The sequence below is a fragment of the Nelumbo lutea genome, chromosome 3 (genome assembly GCF_056320005.1).
Source record: "Nelumbo lutea isolate HS-2025 chromosome 3, American lotus-T2T, whole genome shotgun sequence".
Taxonomy (NCBI): Eukaryota; Viridiplantae; Streptophyta; class Magnoliopsida; order Proteales; family Nelumbonaceae; genus Nelumbo; species Nelumbo lutea.
The window spans coordinates 103,312,434-103,337,374 of record NC_142686.1 but is presented as its reverse complement, the minus strand read 5'-3'; the positions used below and the strand labels follow the sequence as shown (position 1 = coordinate 103,337,374).

General features: G+C 48.7%; 2 protein-coding genes across 2 annotated transcripts; both read right to left on the bottom strand.

The window, feature by feature from the left end:
• Window positions 1-941: 941 nt before the first annotated feature.
• LOC148867291 (PH-response transcription factor) lies at window positions 942-17,425 on the bottom strand. The gene is made up of 9 exons (XM_088980696.1): window positions 16,405-17,425; window positions 16,248-16,316; window positions 3,406-3,462; window positions 3,205-3,244; window positions 2,625-2,720; window positions 2,186-2,449; window positions 1,886-1,928; window positions 1,440-1,518; window positions 942-1,308 (listed from the first exon to the last, which is right to left on the bottom strand). The coding sequence occupies exons 1-9, from the start codon at window positions 16,681-16,683 to the stop codon at window positions 1,216-1,218; spliced, it is 1,020 nt and encodes a 339-aa protein (XP_088836822.1). The 5' UTR covers window positions 16,684-17,425; the 3' UTR covers window positions 942-1,215.
• LOC148867292 (uncharacterized) lies at window positions 10,882-11,900 on the bottom strand. The gene is made up of 2 exons (XM_088980698.1): window positions 11,668-11,900; window positions 10,882-11,583 (listed from the first exon to the last, which is right to left on the bottom strand). The coding sequence occupies exons 1-2, from the start codon at window positions 11,755-11,757 to the stop codon at window positions 11,011-11,013; spliced, it is 663 nt and encodes a 220-aa protein (XP_088836824.1). The 5' UTR covers window positions 11,758-11,900; the 3' UTR covers window positions 10,882-11,010.
• Window positions 17,426-24,941: the final 7,516 nt, after the last annotated feature.

Genomic DNA, 24,941 nt, shown 5'->3' with positions numbered 1-24,941 from the left:
CATGCAAGGCAACCCACTCAACAGTTTATATTTGTATCATTTCTGATTGAAAACTTAGAATAGAAATAGAAATAGAAATAGAAATAACCAGCATAACACGATAACGGCCCAACCAAGGAAGGGGGCTAAGAATTATAATTTGTACTGCGAGCTAGAAATCTGCCTCGGTGCAAGATGTGAATGTGTAAGGAGGATGAGATAGATTCAGAAAAGTAAGCTGTTCACCATTTAGACCAGTATCTGTTTCATGTCTTGAAAGGCAAACTTCCATGATTGAAAACTCCGTATGCATCCCATTAATGGATATTTCTTGCCTTTTTATGCGGAATTGCTTATCTTCTCTAACCTTCCAAAACGTGATACTCCCAACCATTACCAGGTTGGGCAGAGCAATCGCCCCTTCATGGCTTCATACTCAACCTAAATTGGGGAAGATAAAATTTTCTTGTTATGGAAATGCCTGAATTTGAAATTTGAAGACAGGTTTAAGAAAGGGAGGGTGGGTTGGGGCCCATCCTTGTCCACTCCATGTCCACATCCATACTTCCTCTGGTCTTGGTTCCACCTTCCATCCCATCAATTACAGTGGATGTTAGAGTTACCAACAGTCAAATTCGGAACCTGATCTTGGGACAATGCATCTTACCTCTGGGTCAAATCAAAATTCCCCATTAGTATCTTCACAAAAATTGAATTCCATACAAGATATGAGATTTCCTTCCAAGGAGGAATGCTTGGTGCAAATGGTAAAATCTCAGGCTGACAAGGGTGAGATTGCAACCTCCAATACGAAAGCAGCCACTTCATGCAATAAGAAGGTTCAAGTCTGTATCCAGTCCACCCCTGACAAGACACCGCCTGGGATCTCTTCAGAAATTCCATGAGTTCTGCTTTTCAAAATTGGCCTGCAGTAGCAACTAATGAATTTTGCACATGTTCCATAGAAGAATGGAAAATTTTTATCTTATGTTATTCATTACTTGACTAAAATCAAGATGAACATTTGGTACTTACTAAAACAAGACTTCTGTTGAAATTTGATTAGTAGATACAACCAATAAATAATAAATAAAACTAAAGGAGAGTTGTACATAGAATCACACAATGACAGCCAAGAGACTATTCTATTTACAGATACAGCTAAAGTCTAAAGAAGGAACAAAAAACGGTACATTGATATTTAGAAAAACAATTTTATTCCATATGTTGGGGCTTTCAGTGAACATTGCGGGTGATTAATCCTTCAAATTTGCTATAGAGGTCCTTATTATCTGGTCCAAAAATCTCATCTGCCTTCTGCAAAGTTTCCTGAAAGTATGTTCGTTCATAAAGATAGAAAGGTCAAAGACATAATTCACAGAAATAGCTGGGCAGTGAAGGATTGTATTTGGAAGAGTTAAAAATTGACCAAATGAGAAATGATGGCTGATTTTATGTACCTCTCTTGTCTGCTTGTGGGAATTCAATTCCTTGACATTGGCTAGGAATGCACCAAACTGCTCATAAGACAAGCGGCTCCTGATGAAACATATACAGAGATCAGATGTGGATGAGGTAGTTTGATGATGCTGTTCAATGTTTAATTGAACCCAGAACGTTGGGGAAGCACTTGTTCCAAAAATTGGAAGTGAACTACTTAACCATTTGGTTACTTGATGCGTTCTATTAGAAGAATGGAATTAAGTACAAGTATCTTTAGGCATGTTCATGTGTACTAGGAACTGACTCTACTCGCACAAAGTGGCACTATATATGGTGAATGCTGACTATTGAGAAGAATGCAAAGCCATGCGGATTGATTAATATTTAAAGAATCAAGTAAAATACTGAGTTTTTGATGTATATATCTTTCCAAAATTCTAAGAAAGTGTGCTTTTTTATATACCGAACTTGGCGGAAGAACTCTTTCCCATCTATTCTGGTCCGTCCTGAAACAAATTGATGGGGAAAAAAGAAGAAAGAAAAATGAGATCAATGTGAGAAACATAAGTATGTTACTAAATAACTGATAAACAACATTAGTTTAAGACAGCTTTTATTCACACTACAGGTACAAAGTCATGATTAATGAATCCACACTTGTATGTATGATGTATATCACAGGAAGTTGTGTCAACTCTGCTTGAAATGATTAATTAGTATATGAATAATCCTTACTATCAGGAAGAAGGTTCTCAGAGCTAACCACTTTGGCTTCCAAAGTCAGCAGAGCTTGATGATATTGAACTGTGATGGCTTGATGAAACTGAAGAAAAAATTGAAGATCTATCATCAAGCATGCCTCTCGAGGTTGAAAAGGAAATGGAATGCCGTCTTGGTGAAACTGGTTTAGACATTCTTGTTGGAGATCCTGATACAGAAAGACTTGGAGGGGAAACTGGAGGTGAAACCTTTGGCGTGCTGGCTTGGGATGCTAACAGAAGACCTTGTGATACTCGGGGCCTTGATGCTGCCAAAATATTAGTAGTAAGAACAAAAAGAAAAAAAAGAAAGAGTAGTAGTTCTTCAACTACGGCAGATGAAAATGAAGATAATTTCAGGAAACAAAACACTTGCATGATATGTGTATGTGCAGTCACAACAATTCTGTCAACAACTATTGAAGAAATGTAATGCCAGCATACCATCTGTATCACCATCCTCTGTAAATGAATTTCCTGTTTCTGAAAACTGACTCTGAATTGAAGATGACCTTGAAGGTGGTAGTATAGCATTTTCCCCTGAAACAAATCAGAAAACCTTATTATAATATTTTCATATGGTCTACAAACGATAGAGCAGAGTCAACAAAATAATTTATCAGGGCAAAAATTCGAAACCCAGATGCTCAGTGGTCCATTTCTGGTAGGTCAAGAAACCATAACAGAACTATTGTCATGAGAAAATCCAAAATCTGTTTTGGGATTATATGTGTGTGTGACAGAGAGAGCCACAGAGTCTATTTAATTCTTTAAGATGTTTGTATGAAATATGGAAGTGTCAGCAGATTGAAAAGATTTGAACAACCCAACAATTCAACTTGGGATCCAAGAAGCCTCTCAGGGGAGACCTAGTGGCCCTGCATTCTTCTCTGCTTTTTTGTAATAAAAATCAATTAATACCGCACTTTGTCATTAATAATATACTTAGACTAAACAGTAGACTGTTTATAAGTAATCTTATAACACCACCAAACAGTGAACTAGAAGTATTAGCTTTGCTAACCTGGCATCAGCTTCGCAACAATCTTTGGAGCTGCTGCTTGCTGCAGAAAGGGATTTAGTCAGGATGGTGGTCAAAATCTTAAATGCATCTAGAAAGTTCACTAGAGTAAGATATCCAAGAGTTATAAACAATCAATATAAGAAATAGTTGCAAAAAAAATATCTGTAAATGCAGAAATAATTTATAGAAAATATGACTTACAGAAGTTTCTTCCTCCTCTTGCAGTGATTGCATGAGAGTTTTCCTAAAGACTTCCAGCTGTACAAGTGGAAAATGGTGAAAACTTACTCCAGAGAAGACAAGAAAATTGAGGTTGAATCATGAATAAATTTGGTTATACAATATATTACTAAGAAGAAGCAGAGGGACTTGGATTCAGAAAGTAGAACAGTAACATTGTTTTTACTTTAATTTTTTTTTTCCATTTCCACACGCACTTACTGATTTCTATTACAATACTCGTTAATGAAGTCCAAGAACAACTATTTGAAGAAAAAAAGTTGGTACCACAATTGAGGAGTCCATCACCTGCTAATGCTAATGTTTATTTGATAAAGATAACAGTAGGGTAGTAATGCTTAATTATCAAAGAAAAGAATATAACCATAAACTTAGTCATCCATAACATGCTTTCTCAGAAAAGCATTGAGGGGTGGGTGGCATGCATTGAGATCATATGTAGGTTAAAAAGCCATTATGTGTGGGTTAATCAACTTTGAAGCCAAAACTTGATTAAATTATCTTACACCTATAATGTACAAATGGTAAACTTCGTTTTAGTAATTACTAACTACTCATATAATAGGGATTTAAAATGTGGTAAAACCATATTTCTTTATATGTTAGCTTTTACTATATATTTTGAATTATTTTGACAAAATTTTAAAAGATATAAGCAATCTTACAATTTATGATAAAAATCACAATTCAATTCAACTCAACCTTATTACAGTTCCTAATTCCTATTAGAATTACATTTTTCTATCATTGTTATTGATGAAGGAAGATTTGGCCTGACCTCGTGATTACGCAACACGTGGCAAAGGCAACAGCTCGGCGCAACAGTGCGCCCAAGGCGCGAGCACCATAGGGAGGAACCAACGGACCGAACTCCCTACCAGCGGTCCGAACTCCCTACCAGCAGTCCGAACTCCCTACTAGGAGCCCGAACTCCCTACTAAGAGCCCGAACTCTCCCTTAGGCCCCGAGCCAAACACAAAGGGCAGTAACCCGAACCGGCCTGCCCCATGGCAGTTCGGGACACACCTCTATCCAAACTCAAGACTTCACCTCGCTCACCACTTCAGCACTTCGCCTCCAGAACGCCGAACTGAACAACCATACCATGCCTGACACCGAGGAAGTTCGTATGCAGGGGCGGCGCACCTGACTGACTTGGGATCTGACGTTTGACAGTCGCACTTCAAACGGCCGCCTGCCACCACCACTTGCCACCACCATCTCCAGTTACAGAGACGGCTCCGACAAGGAGCAGTGGCGGTTCTGTCCCAGCAAAAGGGATGACACCCGAATTGGCAGAAGAATAGAAGTAATCATACCCGACCTGATAGAAGCCTTGGAGTGAGTGCGCGAAGTGGTTAAAAAGGCCCCCTACCCCCAAAAACAAGGTATGTAAACTTTGCGCCATCTAGTTTTATCTTGCCTTTGAGAGAATACTAACTTGAGCTTCGAAGCAATCTCACCGGGTTCCCCCCGGAGTTCCCTCATCTTCTCCGTTTCAGGCTCCCCGTTGCTCCAGTCAGAGGCAAGGTCGTTGACAGCTAGGACCGGCCAGATTGCGCACCATCAATTGGCGCCATCTGTGGGAACGCTTCTAAAAGCCTCCCTCTAAAACTCTCATAACCTCCTCTTCTTCCAGAAAACTCCAACACCCATGGCTTCTTCCAGCAATGCCAGACGTGGCACAGAAACGAACACCACCGGGGAGCAACTCCAAGTCCCCGTGGTGTGCATCGGACAGTTCACCATCCCCCTTCCAATGGATGGGATCCCCAGCTTGAATGCGCCACAAGCAGTGGCACCCCTAAACCTTCCTGCCCTGAACATCCCTCTTCCACTCCCTATCGAAACAACTTTCGCTGAACCAACTGTTGTCTCACTGGCGACCTGCCAGAACCAGTTGGACGACCTAGTGCAATGCATGCGGGCAATGCAAGCCCATATGCAACAACTCCAGCAGCACCAAGTACTACACCACCTCTCTCAACACCATTATCAGCAGCAGTTCCCTCAGCTACCCTTGAACCAGTCACTACTTCCACCTCGGCACCCTGTTCCGAAGCCGGTCAAGGCCTCCCCTCAGGGTGGACGCCCTCACCGAAAGGAAAGGAAAATCACCCCCGCCTCGCAGCTCGCAGGCGGATCAGGAACCTCGCCCGCAAAGTCAGCACCTCGGCGCTCCAAGCCTGAGTTCCCGCTCACGGAGAACCGGTTCAGTGCCCTGGCAGCAGACTACCAACATTCTGGGCCCATCAAGCTCGGCAACACAAAGGCCAGCAGCGCCAGTACCAGGCCCGCTCAACAACGAAGGCACCGACGAAGCCACCGAACTGCCACCCGTGTCCTACCCGAGCTCAGAGGTAAGGAAGAGACGAGCTCAGACAAGGTAAAAGCTGCCCCAATTCTCTCAGTTCCTTCCCCCTTCGCATCAGAACTCCTTGCAGTCCCCATGCCCAGAGACTTCAAGCTCCTACCTTTGGACAAGTATGATGAGTCCTTTGACCCCAACGACCACGTTGATGCTTTCCAGTCCCAAATGCACCTCGCTAGAGATAGTGAATCATGCATGTGCGTGGCCTTCACCACCACCTTCAGGGGGGTGGCCCGCACTTGGTACCGGAACCTAGCCCCCGGGTCAATAAGAAGCTGGACCCAGTTCGTGCAGGTCTTCACTGCACACTTCGTTACCAGCAAGCGGTGCCCCAGAACCGAGGAAAGCATCTTCGGAGTAGTCCAGAGGGAAGGAGAATCCATCCGGGGCTACATCAAGCGATTCAATGAAGCATGCTTGCAGATACCGCGATTAGACCCCGCAGTACAGCTCGCGGCGGCCAAGAGAGGAGTAACGCACAAGGAGTTCAAATGGCACATGATAGCCAACCAGACCGTGGCCGATTTCCTCAAGCTCATGGACAAGTTCATGCAAACAGAGGAAGAAATCAACCAAAGAACCGAAGGCGGGGTCAAGAAAAGAAAAAGAGAAGGTGAGCTCTCCAACCCAGGCGACAAAAGAAACCAGGCCCGGGAGGCGAAGCCAAGCCAGCCGTCCCGAGCTCCCTTAGCAGTTCGGACGGATTACACGCCGTTAAACACAAGGCGGGCCGAGATCTTGATGACGATCAAGGATGCCCCATACGTAAAGTGGCCACCTCGCCTAAAGAGTAATACAAACGAGAGAAATAAAAATCTGTACTGTAGTTTTCATAGAGATCACAGTCATAGTACCGAACAATGTAATAATCTCCGGGATGAGATAGAGGGACTCATCCGTCGCGGATACTTGAGAAATTTTGTACAGCATAATGATAATAATAATAAGGCAGATCGGCAAGGGGAGCACGGAAAGGATGCCCCCAAATCTAGAAGCAGACCGGCCGAAGCGTTGCAGCGACAGCCTCCAGAAGAGAGGCCAGTTCGGGGAACCATCCATGTGATAGTGGGAGGTTCGGTGGTAGCAGGATGTACTTCGGCAGCAGCCCGAATGTCAGTTTGCGAGGCAGCCCGAGAAGAACAGAACCCTCCAAAGAGGCCAAAGACAGAAAAATCGATCTTCACGGAAGACGCTGCGCGAGGTGTCCACTACCCCCACGATGACGCACTTGTCATAAAACTAAGGATCAGCGACTTCGAAGTCAGGCACGTACTTGTGGATTCAGGTAGTTCGGCAGACATCCTCTTCAAGTCGGCATTTGAACAGCTACAGTAGCAGAGAAGCGAGCTGAAGCCTACAAACACTCCCCTGGTGGGTGGCTTTAGCGGAGAGGAAGTCAGGCCCCTCGGGAAGATAACAGTACCTGTGGAAGTCGGCACATGGCCTTGCACGGTCAAACTCAACCACGATTTCCTGGTGGTCGCGACCCCCTCCCCATACAATGCCATAATAGGGCGGCCAATTACGCATATTCTGCGGGCAGTGGTCTCCACCTACTATCTGGCAATGAAGTTCCTCACAGACTTCGGTGTGGGGGTAGCGCGGGGCGACCAGCTTGAGTCCCGCAAGTGTTATGTTGCCGCCCTAAAGGGAAAAACCAAGGTAGCTGACGACCTCGAACTGGAGCGGCCTACGGAGCAGGGTGAGGAACGAGCTTCGCCCATAGAGGAAACGGTCGCGATCCCGACCTCGGCTACAGATCCGGCTTGAACGCTACAGATCGGTGCTTCCGTCAAGGAGCCTCCACGGACCAAACTGGTGAGTTTCTTACTTCAAAATTTAGATATTTTTGCATGGTCCGCGGCCGATATGCCCGGTATTGACCCTGGCCTTATAACTCACAAACTTAACATTGACCCTATAGTCAGACCCATTAGACAGAAGAAACGCAACTTAGCCCCGGAGCGCTAGAGGGCGGTCGACGAGGAGGTCGAAAAGCTCCTCGCAACGGACTTCATAAGGGAAGTTCATTACCCGAGCTGGGTAGCCAACCCAGTACTGGTGAAAAAGGCAAACGAAAAGTGGTGCATGTGCGTCGACTACACCGACCTGAACCGAGCTTGCCCAAAAGACTGCTTCCCCCTCCCCAGAATTGACCGCCTAGTGGACGCAACCTCGGGACATGAGTTGCTAAGCTTCTTGGACGCCTACTCAGGCTACAACCAAATCAGGATGGACCAGTCCGAAGAGGAAAAAACCAGCTTCATAACCGAATTCGGCCTGTACTGCTACAAGGTCATGCCCTTCGGACTGAAGAATGCTGGGGCGACCATCCAAAGACTTGTAAATAAGCTGTTTCGGCCCTTAATTGGCACGGAAATAGAATGTTATGTAGACGACATGGTCGTCAAGACGCAGTTCTCACAAGAATTAATACAAGACTTAAATTCTGTCTTCCAAATTCTATGTCAATTTAGCATGAAACTGAACCCCAACAAATGTGTCTTCGGTGTCACCTCGGGTAAGTTCCTAGGGTACATTGTCAACCCCAACAAATGTGTCTTCAGAGGCTAAACGGCTGCATAGCTGCTCTGAGCCACTTCATGTCCAAATCGACAGACCGTTGTTTGCCTCTCTTTAAGGCAATCAAAGGCAAAGGGTTCGAATGGACCCGAGACTGCCAGCTCGCGTTCGACGAGCTAAAGAACTACCTCGCCACCGTGCCAACCTTAGTCAGGCCCAAGGAGGGCGAGGTCTTAGAACTGTACCTCTCGGCGAGCGACGATGTGGTCAGTTCGATACTAATAAAAGAAGTAGATCGGGTCCAGCGGCCCGTCTATTATGTTAGTAAAATTCTGTAGGGAGCAGAAACGAGATATCCGCAGATAGAAAAGCTAGCGTACGCACTGGTAATTGCAGCTCGGAAACTCCGCCCATATTTCCAGGCTCACACTGTCATCGTCTTGACTGACAAACCTCTGAGGCAAGTCTTACTCAAGCCCGAGGTTTCCGGTCGGCTGACGAAGTGGGCCATCGAGCTCAGCGAGTACGACCTCTAGTACAAGCCACGAACTGCCATTAAGGCCCAAGCCTTAGCAGATTTTATCGTCGAGTGCACATTCAGCCTCGAAGCCACTGGGCCGATTGAGCGCGAGATCCCCAATTTGGGTGAACCCGGAGCTCCCAAGCCAATAGAGTCTGAACCCTGTGAAGTAGCAGCCAGTGTGGCATCTCTCCTGGTTAGGCCAAGCGTGAACTGGGATGAGGAGCCCTGGATCCTTCACGTAGATGGCTCCTCGAACCAGTAGGGCAGCGGGGCTGGAATAGTCCTATGCGGCCCGGATGGCACGAAATTGGAATACGCACTATGCTTTGAGTTCGCGGCATCCAAGAACGAGGCAGAGTACGAGGCACTGATAGCCAGGCTGAACCTAGCGCAAAAGGTAAGAGCAAAGCACATAGTTATCTGTAGTGACTCCCAGCTCGTGGTCAACCAGGTTACGGGCGAATACGAAGCACGCGAGCTCTCTATGATCGCATACTTGGTGAAAGTAAAGGAGGCTCTGCTCAACTTCCAGTCACACTTCATCAGGCAAATCCCGAGGTCAGAGAACACTGAGGCCGACGCCCTGTCTCGGTTAGCCAGCACGAGTCATAACACCATGAGAACCGTGTACATAGAGGACTTACCTCGGCCTAGCATTCTCGGTGGGGCAGAGGAGGGCGCTCCCGTCCTTGAAGCAGAGCCGAGCTGGATCGACCCACTCGCGAGCTTCTTGCTCGATGGAACCCTCCCTGCGGACTGCAATGCAGCCAAGAGGGTGCAGCGCCAGGTAGCCAAATACGTCATAATAGACGAACGATTGTACCGACGATCCTACACGCTCCCCTACCTGCGTTGCTTGCGACCTGCCGAAGCCGAGCTCGTACTCCGCAACACTCATGAAGGTTTGTGCGGCGAACACCTGGGGGGCAGAGCCCTCGCCCAAAAGGCACTTCAACAAGGATACTACTGGCCAACAATGAAGGCAGAAGCTATCGAGCTCATCAGAAAATGTGACAAGTGTTAGAAGCATGCCAATATCCACCATCAACTTGCTTCCGACCTCAAATACCTCACCAGCCCATGGCCCTTTGCGTAATGGGGCATCGACCTCCTGGGGCCATTCCCGCCAGCAACAGGTGGGAGAAAGTTCCTAGTGGTGGCAGTAGATTACTTCACAAAATGGATAGAAGTTGAACCTCTGGCAACAGTTACAGCCCGAAACATACAGAACTTCTTTTGGAAGAGCATAGTATGTCGTTTCGGGCTACCTCGGGTACTGATCTCCGACAACGGCAAACAGTTCGAGGATATCAAGTTCCAAGAATGGTGCCAAAATATGGGAATTCGTCAAAACTTCACATCGGTCGCACACCCGCAGGCAAACGGTCAGACAGAAGTAATGAACAGACCCATCCTCCGCGGACTGAAAGCACGACTAGACCGGGCTAAAGGGTTGTGGGCGGACGAAGCGGTAATCCCAGCGGAAATCGAGATACCTACACTACGACTAGAAGCATTTGATGACCAGACAAACAAAGACGAGTTACGTACCAACCTCGACCTATTGGATGAGGTAAGAGACCTCGTGCACATTCGGACAACAGCCTACTAATAGAAAGTAGCTCGGTACTACAATGCCAGAGTAAAGAAGCGGAGCTTCCGAATCGGCGACCTGGTTCTTCGTAAGATTATGGTGCCCGAACCCGGCGTGGGCAAACTTGGACCAAATTGGGAAGGGCCCTACAGAGTGAAGAGAGCGATCGAGGGGGCATACGAGCTCGAAACCTTAGAGGGCAAACAAGTACCCCGAGCATGGAACATCGTCAACTTAAGGCGATACTACCTATAGACCGCCAAGCGAAGTGGACGAAATCGCTACCAGAGCCTAAGGGCCAAGATGCCGAGCTAACGAAGGAATCTCGGCATAGGCAAGCAAAGAAAAGTCAGCCAAAGGCTCAAGCGAAACGGAGACTTTATTAAACATCAAAACAGTCGTGTGAGTGCAGTAACCCGGGCAAGAAACAGATCGGGCATATTGTCAGTTCGGCAAATACGGTCATTTCGGGAGAAAGAACAACGAACACTTAACCAAAAGAAAAGTCATTCCATTACAAAGTAAGGGAGCGTACATTTAAAAGAAAATAAAAATTCATAGGCTCGGAGCTACTTCTTCATTATCAGAAGGCACTTCAACGATACCCGAAGGTCCTGCCTCGACCTCAAAATCTGGCTCACTATCAACAACATTGGCCATATCTTGAGTTATGCACGAAGTGAATATGGCACTGATATCGAGCTCGGGGTACGTGTTCCAGATCTTCCACCGGCTCAGTTTAAATCCCCTTCTGTACGAATCCACCATCAGGTCATCAAAGCGCAGCGAGGCGATGTACTCATCAACGGCCTTCTTCCTGGCATCTTCGATGCCTGGGGAAAAGATTTGCAATCTCTCCCTTATGTCCTCCTGAAGGTATTCGACATGATGCTGCAGATCCAGCCTCAGGTCCGCCATGTGCTTCACAACCACCCCCATGGCCTTGGCATCTCTCTGAGACCTTGCCTGCCTGGCCATAGCAGTGCGAGCAGCCTCCGCAGCAGAACGAACAGCCGCCTCAGCAGCTCGGGTAGTCGCCTCGGTGGCATGAAAAGCCTCTTCGGCAGCTTGCGCCTGCCTCGAGCTCCTCTCCACCTGGGCCGCCAATGCATGAATAGAAGAGTTCACCTACCAAAAGGAAAGAACAAGTGATTAAGAGAACGATAGCAAGAGGGATAAAAACAAAGAAGCCCGACAAGAAATCTGACTCACCACCATAGCATGAGTAGTAGCACGATAGGCGACCTGGTTCAAAGGAAGATCGGTCCACGCCGCGATCTCCTCGGGGAAGGTGGCCTCCATTCTCTTCTGAAAAGCGTAGTTTGACGACAGCACGCTCCTGAATTCCCCTTGGGCTCCCGAGCCTGAGGGCCCAGCTCGCGTATAAGCGGACCCAAATCACTAGAGTAGGCGGGAGCCCCCGTGTGAGTAGTCTCGGCATAAGGGGCCCCTGCCGCTTCTTGCATTGAAGGAGCCACCTCGGGCTCCCTGGGCGGATCCTTTGACGAGTAGTCTGGTACATGAGGCTCCGCATCCTAGGGCATCTCGGCACGAGTTCGCTTGGTGACTCGCTTCCTCCTCTTCATGCCTTGGAACAGGTGTCCACCGCGAGTCCTTTCTGAGTCCATCACACCTGCAAAAAAAGAGTTCGGCATCAGAAAAAACGAAAGAACAAAGCAAAACAAGAAACTTTTGAGCAAGGAACCTACCCGAACTCAGGCCGGCCGCAATGAGCTTGGCCTCCGACAGATACTGATGGCATTTTGGCCCTAGTCGTGCCCATTGCCGAAGGCCCTTCACCGTCTCTTTGTCAAGCGTAACACCGGAGTCAGGGGCGGCCATCCCCCACCCGGTCTGAAAAGGCCACCCTAGTACACTTCGCACCCCGAAGTAGTCCCGCTTCCACGTCGGGACCTTGTTGGGAAGTTCGTGCAAGAGCTTAAAACCCGCTTGTTTCTTAAGCATTATGATAGAAGAAAATATCTCCAAGTCTAAAGGAAAGCCCTGTTTGCAAAATAGGGAGATTGTCCCCACCAAGTTGCGAATGGAGTTCGGGTGAAGCTGGCCGACAGTAATGGCGAAGTGATTCATAACCTCGACAAGAAGGGGTGGAAAGGCAGTCGCAGCCCCGCAGCGAGCTGCTCCCGGAATATCACGATCTCCTCAGGACCGTGTTCCTAAGGAAAGCTACCCGAAGGAATGAAATAGGCGTACTCCCCAGACAAGTTGTAATAGGGAATAAGGGATTGGAGCCCATCAGGCGTCATGGTCGAAGCACCAAACCTATCTAACATTCGACCTCGACAAGAGGTAGACGCCAAACTGCCCAAAGCGGCTCGGCCTACGGGCTCAAACTCTTCCTCAAGTTCGCTAAGGCCATCAAGGGATGCAACTCGGTTCGTAAAACCTGCATCAGACCCACTTGAAGAACCGTTTGAGCTATCCAAGCTAGACATCAAGGAGAAAAGGTGGATCCCAAGAAAGTACTCACCCGAAAAAATGTTTGAATAGACTTCGGAAACTGGAACAAACAAAAAACCTTGAAGGCGAACTAAAAGCCTGGACGCGAGCTGAAACTTGGACGTGAGCTCAAGAAGCAAAACGAAGAAGTGACAAAGCGACTGAGGTCCCCCACTATTTATACCCACAGTAACCGAGAACCAATAGTGCAGATCAGAGCCAATCCGACGGCCCGCATTCGCGCTGACCGCACGTCCTCTGAGACCGAGACGTGATTGGCGCACGTCTTTCTGAAATTGACAAAACGCCGGCGCACGTCTTTCTGAAACTGACAAGATGACAGCACACGTCTTTCTGAAACTGATAGAACGCTAGCGCACATCTCCTCGCCTTTCAAACGGTAGCGGCGCGTTTTTTCAAATTCGAAAAGACCCGCTGTCACGTCTCCCAGCGGCGCGCTCTTTTGAAATTTGAAATAAGCGCGCGCCGCCACGCCTGTCAACATTTGTTAGCAGGTAGGCGCGTCTCCCACCTTTTGTGCGCTCGAGAAACCCAAAGAACCCTGACAACGCACCTCGCATTATCAAAATTCGAAGTACAAGACAAATCCACCTACCACCTCGCGAACTCCCCGCGCCAGGGCAAGACTCTTAGCACGAGGAGTGGGGGGCAATTGATGAAGGAAGATTTGACCCGACCTCGTGATTACGCAACACGTGGCAAAGGCAACAGCTCGGCACAACAGTGCACCCAAGGCGCGAGCACCATAGGGAGGAACCAGCGGTCTGAACTCCCTACCAGCAGTCCGAACTCCCTACTAGGAGCCCGAACTCCATCCTAAGAGCCCGAACTCCCTACAAGGAGCCCAAACTCTCCCTTAGGCCCCGAGCCAAAAACAAAGGGCAGTAACCCGAACTGGCCTGCCCCATGGTAGTTCGGGACACACCTCTATCCGAACTCAAGTCTTCACCTCGCTCACCACTTCATCACTTCGCCTCCAGGACACCGAACTGAACAACCGTACCATGCCTGACACCGAGGAAGTTCGTATCCAGGGGCGGCGCACCTGACTGACTTGGGATCTGACGCTTGACAGCCGCACTTCAAACGACCGCCTGCCACTACCACCTGCCACCACCATCTCCAGTTACAGAGACAACTCTGACAAGGAGCAGTGGCGGTTCTGTCCCAACAGAAGGGATGACACCCGAACTAGCAGAAGAACAGAAATAATCATACCTGACCTGACAGAAGCCTCGGAGTGAGTGCGCGAAGTGGTTATAAAAGGCCCCCTACCCCCAACAACAAGGTATGTGAACTTTGCGCCATCTGATTTTATCTTGCCTTTGAGAGAATGCTAACTTGAGCTTCGGAGCAATCTCACCGAGTTCCCCCCAGAGTTCCCTCATCTTCTCCGTTTCAGGCTCCCCGTTGCTCTAGTCAGAGGCAAGGTCGTTGACAGCTAGGACCGGTCGGATTGCGCACCATCAGTTATGATTACAATATTCAAAACATTGACTTTATTCCCTTCATATGGCTCCTTAAGTCACCTTTCTTGACAAGCTCCCAATAGTCCATGAAGAACAATGTTCTTGTGGGACCAATAGCAGCCACCTCTTGATATGCTCACCTCCTATTATAGCTGTGAAAAATACTAATAACCTCTCTTGCTTGTACGTAGTTTTTTTACTCATGTGTATCACCTAAAAAACCTGTTCCATTCAGAAACTCTTTATTTTTTTTAATTTTCAAAATTTTCTAACATTCTCAAAATCATTCTTTTAATTCTCAAAATCCTAACCAACATTGTTAGACTGATAACAGACCAGACCAGATAGACAGCAGGACAGTTGGAACAGGGAACCAACGGCCAAAGTGGATTTTTAGTTGCCTTGTTCTTAGAAGTGTGGACTTTGGTCAAACATACCACTGGTACATGTTTTAATAGTTGTTATACCCTCTGACATTTATTGTTTTAAGTTTATTTTGCTGTAAAACAGCTCTAAAAAAATCTGGAACCATTTCTGATTTTTAATTTTTTAATTTTTAATTTTTTGTTTAGATGAGTGAAACGGTTGAACTAGTGGTCAAACTGTTCAATCCATGCCCAATCATCAAAATGCCAAAATGGTTGTGTCCTGTCCTAAACTACAAGAGGAGAGAGGAAGTAACATCGACAATTAACTATCCCACATAAAATAAGGACATCTCGGTGTCAATAACATCTAAACTTGCTTGTTCTTTCAGATGGGTTCCAAGAGATCAAAATATGTTAGCTGATAGTTTGGCAAAAAAGGAGTAAATAGATTGGATTTATTCAGTAGCAATGTAATGCCCTGTTTTTGGGCTCCTGTGCTTACTGTCTCTGTTTATACCGCCTTTTTTTTAATAATATTATTATATTAATATAATACCTTGTTATCTTCTCTCTCTAAAAAAAAGCATCTAAAATTTGCAATGGCAGGGTATTATTGAATTTATGAAAATGAAAATTTGTAAAAGTCATGCAATAACATTCAGGGGATGTTTGATAACAGCTGAAGTGGCTGAACTGAATGACTAAAAGACTTATTTTTTTGGCATTTAGTGAATAATTTATTCAAGAGGTTACAAGTTCCTTACTGGATGGAGCAGAAATTGGGTTGATTATTATACCCTTGAGTATTTTATTACTTGATTATTTTATCCACTAAAAGACAAAACAATAGTCATTCTGTTCAGCCATTTCATCTGTGATCAAGTGGCCCCACATTCAGATCATGTGATGGATATCTAATGGAAGGAAATTTCAAAGTTGTGCTAAGCAAGCATGTATGATAAGGGAAATTTTAAAATCAGAGGAAGTTTCAGCTCAATTATATACACTTTTTTTTTCTTAATAAACCGGAAATGGCTCCAATTTAGAGATGATGAGGTTGTGCACTCAAACGAAATGGGAAAACACGATGATACCATTAATGGTATTCTTCTGGTAATGCTTTAAACAGTTGAGTTTGGTTTAGGCATTGAGCCAGTTTGAGAGTGGCATTGAGCTGAGATAGATGTTTATTTGTAAATCAGATTATGGTCAATAAGGATTAAACAAAGAATAAAGCCAAGAGGTATGCTATATGTAAATCTGAAAGGTCCCCAATAGAACAATGCGAAGTCAACATAATTGATTTTGTGGCAGGAGTAGGATATTGTAGCATTCAGAGTTAAAGAAAACAGAAGATTAGTTCCACCCTCTAGGCACTAATTGATTGTTCTATTAGAATCTCAGCCTTCAAAAGATTTCGACGCGCAGAATTTCGGTTGGAATACGAAAAACAGGAGGATGGGGGTAGTTTTACCTTGGAGACATCTCGGTTAAGCTTCTTTATAGTGTTGGACAGGGAAGCGTTCTCCTTCAACAGAGCCTCCTGTAAGTTGTAACCACACAGAAACAGAACAAAGTGAGCAAAAGGAAAACCCAACCGTAGAGGAGAGGGGAGGGGAAGTAGTGGGTACCTTCTCTTCGTCGGCCCGAGCGAGCTTATCGGCGGTATCGGCAAGGGAAGCGTCGAGGGCCTCGATCTGAGCATGTAATTCGGAGATGTAGGCATCTTTCTCAGTGAGATTGGCGAGAAGACGAGAAGCTTCGGATTCAAGCTTAGAGACACGTGTCGCGAGGGCGATGGAGGTTACCTTGCGAGCGATATCGAGCTGTTGAAAAGGGTCAGACGGCAGGACAGCGAGGACCTCCTCGGGAAGATCGAAATTGGGAACTCCCGAGTCTTGTGCGTGCATTTCTTAATTCTCAAATTCTGATTGGTTTAACCAGAGAAAATGAAAGAGGGTGTCTGTGTCACTGTGTGTAGTCCTCTGCAACTGGTTTATTGGACGACGGACGGATGGAGTTTCTCTCTCCTTCCCTCCCTCTGAGAAAAAGAGGAAAATATATGGTGGTGGTGATGGTCTGGTCTGGGTTATGGGTGTAAATGGAAATAAGAAAATAGAGTATGAAATTGTGGATAGGAAGGGGATGAGTAGATGATGGAGAGAGAGAGAAGAAGAAGAAGAAGAAGAAGAGGTTGGTGTTCTGTTGGTGCAAGTTAGTTTATCTGTGAGTTGTAATTGTAGGCCATAAAGTAAGATGAAAATCGATGACTGAGTGCATCGGCTTGGCACAGGTCATCAAGGATAGCGACGTGGATGACTCAAGAAGAAGAAATCTATTTTCCTGATGTCTGTTTATGCAAAAGATTACAAACCAATGTAACAGTAACAGTAGTGCATACATGCATAGAGATAGATTTCTATTATCAGATCAGAGAACACCATTTTGAGTTTTGAATTGAAAACCGATGATGGAGCATCCAAAACTTACTCAGCTTTTTGGGTTCCTCAACCTTCTCTTTTTTCTCTTTTCTCTTTGTGGGATCAGTTCGCTCATGAGGGGATCAAAGCTTATGAGTTATGATGATGAGGGGATCAAAGCTAATTGAATGGATGACCAAGCTACTCAAATTGAGTTCAAATCTCAATCTCTGGTTTACCAATTGCTTTGGCCTAAATGAGAATTTGTAAGGTTGGGGTCAACGGAATTTGGGGTCAAAGCTAAATTAAGGTTGTGTTTGGTACTGATCAAGGAAGATTTGGCCCGACCTCTTCATTATGTGACACGTGGCAGAAACGATAGCTCGGCAGAAGGGGCCAAGCCTAGGCGGGGACAAGGGGACACACCACCGAACTGACCCACCTTGTAACAGTTCGGGATACCTCCGAGCTCAAGACCGCCTCGCTCAGCACTTCGCATCATCTTCTAGGCACCAAAGCCAAACAAGTCGTACCATGCCTGACACCAGGGAAGTCCGTGCCCGAGGACGCCACGCCTGACTGACTTGGGATCTGACGTTTGGCAGCAACACTCTAAACGGCCACCTGCCACCGCCACTGACGCCACCATCTCCAGTTAGACGGTTAGGCAGTGACGGTTCTGTCTCAACAGAAGGGACGACGGCCGAGTTGACAAGCGCAAGGGTAATCATACCCGATCTGACAAGGGCCTCGGGACGAGTACACGAAGTGACTATAAGAGCCCCTGCCCCCCGACAATGGAGGTATGCAAACTTTGCGCTATCTGGTATTACCTTGCTTTTGAAAGATTCTAACTTGAGCTTCGGAGCCTCTACACCGGGTTCCCCCCGGAGCTTTCCCATCTCCTCCGTTTCAGGTTCCCTGCTACCCCGTTCGGAAGCAAGGCAACGGACAGCTAAGACCGGCCGGATCGCGCTCCATCAATTGGCACCGTCTGTGGGAATACGCTTCAAAAAGCCTCCCTCCAAACTTCGATACCCCCCTTTTCTCTTCAAAAAACCCAACACTCATGGCCTCCTCCAGCAACACCGGACGTGGCACGGAGACAAACGCCACCGGGGAGCAACTTCAGGTCCCCGTAGTATGCGTTGGACAGTTCACCATCCCCCTTTCGGCGGATGGGATCCCCATCCTGAACACGCCACAAGCAGTGGCACCCGTAAACCCTCCTACCACAAGCGTCCCCTTTCCTCTCCCCATTGAGACAACCTTCACTGAACCAACTGTCGTCCCCCTGGCAGTTAGCCAAGATCGATTGGAGGACCTGATGTAGTGCATGCGGGCAATGCAAGCCCAAATGCAACAGTTCCAGCAACACCAGCTTCACCAGCACCAAGTGCTGCACAACATCTCCTAGTATCACTATCAACAGCAGTTCCCCCAACTGCCACTGAACCAACCATTACTTCCACCTCGCCACCCCGCTCCGAGGCCGGTTAAGGCCTCCCCGCAGGATGGGCGCCCCCGCCAGGCGAAGGCCTCCCGGCCCCAGAACCACCCCAACAGCTAGGCCTCGTCCCCAGGCCGAAGAGAGAAAAATGTCATCCCCGCCTCGCAACCCGCAGGCGGGTCGGGAACCTCGCCCGCAAGGTCGGCACCCCGGCGCTCCCAGCCCAAGCTCCCGCTCACCGAAAACCGATTCAGCGCCCTGGCGGCAGACCGCCAGCACTCCGGGCCCATCGAGCTCGGTAACACGGAGGCCAGCAGCGCCAGCACAAAGCCCGCTCAACTGCGAAGGCGCCGGCGAAGTCGCCAAACCGCCACCTGCGCCTTGTCGGAATTCAGAGGCAAAGCCACGAGCTCGGACGAGGTAGGGGTTACCCCGGCTCTCTCCGTTCCTTCCCCCCTCGCATCGGAACTCCTGGCGGTCCCCTTACCCAGAGACTTCAAGCTCCCACCTCTGGACAAGTACGACGGGTCCTTCGACCCCAACGACCACGTTGACGCCTTTTAGTTGCAAATGCACATCGCCAGGGCCAGCGAATCGTGCATGTGCGTGGCCTTTACCACCACCCTCAGGGGGGTAGCTCGCACTTGGTACATGAACCAGGCCCCCGGGTCGATAAAGTGTTGGGCCCAGTTCGTGCAAGTCTTCACCACACACTTCGTCACCAGCCGACGGTGCCCCAGAACAGAGGAAAGCATCTTCGAAGTGGTCCAAAGAGAAGGAGAATCTATTCGGGGCTACATCAAGTGGTTCAACGAAGCATGCTTGCAAATACCGCGGTTGGACCCCGCAGTGCAGCTCGCGGCGGCCAAAAGAGGGGTGACGCACAAAGAGTTCAAATGGCACATGGTGGCCAACCAGCCCGTGGCCGTGGCCGAATTCCTCAAACTTGCGGATAAGTTCATGAGGACAGAGGAAGAAATCAACCAACGAACCGAAGGTGGGAACGAGAAAAGAAAGAGAGAAGGCAACCTCTCCAACCCGGTGAATAGAAAAAACCCGACCCGGGAGCCGAAGCCGAACCATTCCTTCCGGGCCCCCCTAGCAGTTCGGACGGACTACACGCCGTTAAACACGAGGCGGACAGAGATCTTAATGACGATTAAAGACGCTCCATACGTTAAGTGGCCACCTCGCCTGAAGGGAAATCCGAACGATAGAAACAAGAATTTGTATTGTAGTTTCCATAGAGACCATGGTCATAGCACCGAACAGTGTAATAACCTCCGGGACGAGATAGAGGGACTCATCCGTCGCGGATACTTGAGAAATTTTGTATAGCACAACAATAACAATAAAGCAGGTCGGCAAGGGGAGCAAGAAAAGGATGCACCCGAGTCTAGCAACAGACCTGCCGAACCGTTGCAGAAGCAGCCTCCGGAAGAGAGGCCAGTTCGGGGAACCATCCATGTAATAGTGGGAGGATCCGTGGTAGCGGGGTGTACCTCGGCAGCAGCCCGGACTTCAGTTCGCGAAGCAGCCCTCGAAGAAAGGAACCCCCCAAAGAGACCAAAGACCGAAGAACCAATCTTTTTCACGGAGGACGACGCGCGAGGAGTCCACTACCCCCATGATGACGCGCTTGTCATTAAGCTAAGGATAAGCGACTTCGAGGTCAGGCGCGTACTCGTAGATTCGGGCAGCTCAGCGGACATCCTCTTCAAATCGGCATTTGACCAGCTGCAGTTAAAGAGGAGCGAGCTGAAGCCCGCGAACACTCCCCTGGTAGGTTTCAGCGGAGAGGAAGTTAGGCCCCTCGGAAAAGTAACTGTCCCTGTGGAAGTCGGCACATGGCCTTGTGCGGTCAGACTCAACCATGATTTCCTGGTAGTCGCGACCCCCTCCCCATACAATGCCATAATAGGGCGGCCGATCACGCATGTCCTACGGGCGGCGGTCTCCACCTACTATTTGGCCATGAAGTTCCCTACGGACTTCGGTATAGGGGTAGCGCGGGGCGACCAGTTCGAGTCCCGCAAGTGCTACGTTGCCGCCCTAAAGGGAAAAACCAAGGCGGCCGACGACCTCGAGCTGGAGCGGCCGGCGGAGCAAGGTGAGGAGCGAGCTTCGCCCACGGAGGAAACCGTCGCAATCCCGACTTCAGCTACGGACCCAGCTCGCACACTAAGCATCGGAGCTTCCATCGAAGACCCCCTACGAGCCGAACTGGTGAGTTTTTTACTTCAAAATTTAGATATTTTTGCCTGGTCCGCGGCCGAATACTGACCCTATAGCCAGACCCGTTAGACAGAAGAAACGCAACCTAGCCCCAGAACGCTGGAGAGCGGTCGACGAGGAGGTTGAGAAGCTCCTCCCAACAAACTTCATAAGGGAAGTCCACTACCCGAGCTGGGTGGCCAACCCGGTGTTGGTAAAAAAAGCAAGCGGCAAGTGGCGCATGTGCGTCGACTATACCGACCTGAACCGAGCTTGCCTGAAAGATTGCTTCCCCCTCCCCAGAATTGACCGCCTAGTGGACGCGACCTCGGGAAACGAGTTGCTAAGCTTCCTGGACGCCTACTCGGGCTACAACCAAGTTAGGATGGACCCATCCGATGAGGAAAAAACCAGCTTCATTACCGAGTTCGGCCTGTATTGCTACAAAGTCATGCCCTTCGGACTAAAAAATGCCGGGGCAACTTTCCAAAGACTTGTAAATAAGCTATTTCGGCCCCTGATTGGCACGAAGATAGAGTGTTATGTAGACGACATGGTCGTCAAGACTCAGTTTTCACAAGAGTTAATACAAGACTTATATTCAGTTTTCCAAATCCTGCGTCAGTTTAGCATGAAGTTGAATCCCAACAAGTGTGTCTTCGGCGTCACCTCGGGCAAGTTCCTAGGCTACATTGTCAATCAGCGCGGTATTGAGGCCAACCCGGACAAACTAAAAGCCATTCTAGATATGAAACCTCATCGGAAAGTAAAAGAGGTTCAGAGGCTAAACGGCCGCATAGCCGCTCTAAGCCGCTTCTTATCTAAGTCAGTAGACTGTTGCCTACCCTTCTTCAAGGCAGTCAAAGGCAAAGGGTTCGAATGGACCCAGGACTGCCAGTTCGCATTCGACGAACTAAAAGGTTACCTCGCTAGTGTTCCAACCTTAGCCCGGCCCGAGGTGGGCGAGGTCTTACAACTGTACCTCTCGGCGAGCGACGAGGCGGTTAGTTTGGTACTAATAAAGGAAACAGACCGGGTCCAACGACCCATATATTATGTTAGTAAAACTTTGCAGGGAGCAGAGGCAAGGTACCTGGAGATAGGAAAACTAGCATACGCCCTAGTAATAGCAGCTCGGAAACTCTGCCCGTACTTCCAGGCTCACACCGTCATCGTCCTAACTAACAAACCTCTTAGACAAGTTTTACTCAAACCGGAAGTCTCCGGTCGACTGACGAAATGGGCCATCAAACTCAGCGAGTACGACCTCCAGTACAAACCGAGAACCGCTATCAAGGCCCAAGCTTTGGCAGATTTTATTGCCGAGTGCACTTTCAGCCATGAAGCTCCACAGGTCGAGCCCGAGGTCCCCATTTGCGGCGAACCCGGAGCTCCTGAGCCCATAGAGCTCGAACCCCGTGAAGTAGCACCCAGTGTGGCATCTCTCCTGATCAGGTGAAGAGCGAATTGGGATGAGGAGCCCTGGATCCTTCACGTGGATGGTTCCTCGAACCGGCAGGGCAGCGGAGCTGGAATAGTCTTGTGCGGCCCGAGCGACACAAAAGTAGAGTACGCACTAGGCTTTGAGTTCGCGGCATCCATCAATGAGGCAGAGTACGAAGCATTGATCGCTGGGCTGGACCTAGCGCGAAAGGTTAAGGCAAAACACTTGGTCATCTGTAGCGATTCTCAGCTCGTGGTAAACCAAGTTACCGGCGAATACGAAGCACGCGATCTCTCCATGATTGGATATTTGGCCAAAGTAAAAGAAGCCCTGCTCAACTTTCGGTCACACATCATCAGGCAAATCCTGAGGTCCGAAAACACTGAGGCCGATGACCTGTCCCGGTTAGCCAGCACGAGTCACAACAATATGAGAACTGTGTACATAGAGGACTTACCTCGGCCTAGCATTCTCGGGGGGACAGAGGAGGTCGCTCCCATCTTAGAAGCAGAGCCGAGCTGGATCGATCCACTCGCGAGCTTCCTAATAGACGGAACCCTCCCTGCAGAACGCAATGCGGCCAAGAGGGTGCAGCGCCAGGCGGCCAAATATGTCATAATAGACGAACGGTTATACCGATGGTCGTACACGCTCCCCTATTTGCGGTGCCTGCGACCTACCGAAGCCGAGTTTGTACTCCGCGACACTCATGAAGGCCTGTGCGGCAGACACTTGGGGGGCAGAGCACTCGCCCAAAAGGCACTTCGACAAGGATACTACTGGCCAACAATGAAGGCAGAAGCTATCGAGCTCGTCAGAAAATGCGACAAGTGTCAGAAGCACGCTAACATCCACCATCAACCTGCCTCCGACCTCAAATACCTCGCCAGCCCGTGGCCCTTTGCACAATGGGGCATCGACCTCCTAGGGCCATTCCCACCAGCAACAGGCGGAAGAAAATTCTTAGTTGTTGCAGTAGATTACTTTACAAAGTGGATAGAAGCTGAACCTCTGGCAACTGTTACGGCCCGAAACATACAGAACTTCTTTTGGAAGAACATAGTATGTCAGTTCGGATTACCTCGGGTTCTAATCTCTGACAACGGCAAACAGTTCGAGGATATCAAGTTCCAAGAGTGGTGCCAAGACATGGGAATTCGGCAAAATTTCACGTCAGTCGTGCACCCACAGGCAAACGGCCAGACGGAAGTGATGAACAGAGCCATCCTGCGTGGACTGAAAGCACGTCTGGATCGTGCTAAGGGATTGTGGGCCGAAGAGCTACCAAGTGTCTTATGGGCTCACCGAACGACTGAAAAAGCAGCCATGGGAGAAACCCCCTTCAACCTCACCTACGGCACTGAAGCAGTGATCCCGGCGGAAATCGAAATACCGACGTTGCGATTAGAAACATACGACGATCGGACGAACGGAGATGAGTTACGCACCAACCTCGACCTACTGGACGAGGTAAGGGACCTCGCGCACATCCGAACAGCGGCATACCAGCAGCAGGTAGCTCGCTACTACAATAGCAGAGTAAAGCAACGAAGCTTCCGAGTCGGCGACCTGGTCCTCCGTAAGATTATGGTGCCCGAACCCGGTGTCGGCAAGCTTGGACCTAATTGGGAAGGGCCCTATAAAGTAAAAACAGCGCTTGGGGGCGCATACGAACTCGAAACCTTGGAGGGCGAACGAGTACCCCGAACGTGGAACATCGTGAACTTGAGGCGATAGTACCTATAAACCACCTAGCGAAGTGGACGAAATCAGGCCATGTGTCACAAGGCAAGCCGAGGAACTTCAGCACATTATCAGCTCGACAAAAATCAGTTCACGGCATAAAAGGCCACGAAAATTTAAAAACCCGGCAAAGAAACAGCTCGGGGAAGATGAGCAAGGGGAAAAAGACACTCCATTGCAAGAAACAGTACACTGGAAAAAAAAAATTTACATGCCCGGAGCCACTTCTTCGCCATCGGAAGGCACTTCAACAACACCCAAAGGCCCTGCCTCTCCTTCAGAGTCCGGCTCGCCATCGGCAGCATTGGCCATCTCCTGAGTTATGCGCGAAGTGGTTATGGCACTTACATCGAGGTCGGGGTATGTATTCCGGATCATCCACCGGCTCAACTTGAACCCCCTCCTGTAAGAGTCCACCATCAGATCGTCAAAACGCGGGGAGGCAATGTAGTCTTCAACTGCCTTCTTCTTGGCGTCTTCAATGCCTTGGGAAAAAATCTGTGTTCTCTCCCTAATGTCCTCTTGAAGATACTCGACTTGATGCTGCAAATCCAACTTCAAGTCCGCCATATGCTTGACAACTACCCCCATGGCCTCGGCGTCACACTGAGACCTCGCCTGTCTGGCCATCGCGACGCGAGCTGCCTTTTCAGCAGCATAAGCAGCCGCCTCAGCAGCCCGGGTATTTGCCTTTGCAGCACGGAAGGCTTTTTCAGCAGCATGAGCGGCAGCCTCAGTAGCTCGCGCCTGTCGCGAGCTCCTCTCCACTTGGGCCGCCAAGGCATGAATCGAAGAATTCACCTACCAAAAGAAACAAGTGAGCAACATGACAGCAGAAGCAACAGAATAAAAAAGGAAGACAGAATCTAACTTACCACCATGGCATGCGTTACGGCA